Source organism: Pundamilia nyererei, unplaced genomic scaffold (assembly GCF_000239375.1).
Source record: "Pundamilia nyererei isolate P.nyererei 1_Seehausen unplaced genomic scaffold, PunNye1.0 scaffold00286, whole genome shotgun sequence".
In the NCBI taxonomy this organism is placed as follows: domain Eukaryota; kingdom Metazoa; phylum Chordata; class Actinopteri; order Cichliformes; family Cichlidae; genus Pundamilia; species Pundamilia nyererei.
The window spans coordinates 578,663-580,451 of NW_005187687.1; the positions used below are offsets into that span (position 1 = coordinate 578,663).

General features: G+C 37.7%; 1 protein-coding gene across 1 annotated transcript in view; it reads right to left on the bottom strand.

Moving 5' to 3' along the window:
• Positions 1-1,789, bottom strand: part of uspl1 (ubiquitin specific peptidase like 1) — a 13,414-nt gene that overhangs the window by 5,111 nt on the left and 6,514 nt on the right. Inside the window, exon 7 of the mRNA XM_005750773.1 lies at positions 90-219. Within this exon, the coding sequence (XP_005750830.1) occupies positions 90-219 (130 nt within the window). The remainder of the gene's footprint in view (positions 1-89; positions 220-1,789) is intronic.

Below are 1,789 nucleotides of genomic sequence, written 5' to 3' on the forward strand. Positions count from 1 at the left end.
GCTGTGGTTACACAAAGATCAAGTTTTATGGAATAAAGTGTAATGCAGTATTTTGTACACCTCAGCTGGTTAAAAATAAATGAACCTACCTTTTTCTCACAGGTGTTTTACATTTGCTGCACTTCATCTCCCAGTAAAAGGTTGCCTGGAAGAGACACTCTACCCAAGAATCCATCACAAGCAGCAGCGGCATAGCAAATACCGGAGTTTCCCTCTGACCTGAAAAGTAAAAACATGTCAGAGTTCGAACACTGCTACACGCTCAGATGCACGCTCCTATTCCAGGTGATTTTTAAAAACATAATCTTTGGATGGGGATTAAGATAAACTTTAGATATCACATCAGGATAGCCATCGCCTGCTTGGCTTTCATCTTCATTATTCCCATCCATCCCTTTGCACTTACATCATGCATTTTCCAGATTTTATACATTGTAATAATTTGGCTCCAACAAGCTGAGCAAAATCCAAGGTTTGCCTGCCCGGACCTGTGTCTTTCTGATACCATCAGGTGATAATGACTGTTTTGAAGGGTTTAAGATTAAGTCTACACAAAAGAGTGACTGGTACTCAATACAGCATTGTGGTATGTGGTATTTTCTTGTGAAACGCCAAATATATAAAAGGATTTTACACATAAAGTAAAAATAAAAACAATTTTAAGGCAAGTATTTTATTTTTTGAAGTTCTCAGATGGGGTGTTTCACATAGTGTGTAAACTACTGTACGTGTTTACATTTTACAGAAAGAACTTGCCAGAACAGGACCAACTGCTTCTTAAAATACTTCTTTTGTCACTGATCTGCTGGAAAAAACTGTAGCACTAGGCTATGTTGAAAATTAATATTCAAGAACAGAGGGTTTGAGGGGCCCCACGAGCCTTGTGCGGTTGAGTTTGCATTCGCTCAGACATCTCTTTCTTGCTCACAGTAGCGTGGCGAGATTTGCATATCGTTTCTAACCTAACACTGGTTTACTATAACTGCTGGTGGATTCAGAAATGCAGTCCAGAAAACAGACTTTTTTATTAATACTTTAAAATAAACAAGTTAAGATTATATCAGTTGTCAACGCTAGGAATCTTGTTTTTTGTGGTCCAACTAAACTTTCTGAATTAGGGGAGTATGTGGGAAGAAATTACTCAGCAAATGTACAGGAAAAGCTATGGCAAATATGGCTAGCAAAAAACCCTCAAAAAGCCAAGGAAAAAGTGTTTATCAACTGCTCCCCCTCCCTTTTTTCTAAAAATCTCTAAAGATCTTTTTCCCCCAAAGATCTTTAGAGATTTTTCCCCCTGTTTTTTTTCTTTAAACATATATATTTGGGCAATTCTATCATCTCCTAATGCAAACGTTTAGTCTTTGTCAGCTAAAATGTGCTGCAACAAGCTAAATCCTGAACAAACAAGAACCAGACATGCAGAACTGGGCAGCAAGACCTGTCTGGTATATGACCTATTATAACTTGAATGGCTGAAGACTAAAGGCTGAGTCACACTGAGGACTTTACTTGTTGCAGCAAAGAGACTGAAAAATGCTTTAATGATCAGCATTTTCTTAAATAATAATGTAAAGGCAACATTTCCTGGACACATTGGTAGTTGGAGCCCTTCTCCATTACCTAATGCATGCTTTGAGCTCAATGTATATATTTAAAACTACACTTAAAGAAAACACCCCAGGTCATAAAATACATGTATTTATAAACAAACATGCAGCTTTTCTTCTGCCACACTTCATGTTCAGTGTCATGTCTGTCAGCAAGATCATGAAACCTTGTGGAGAGGAGA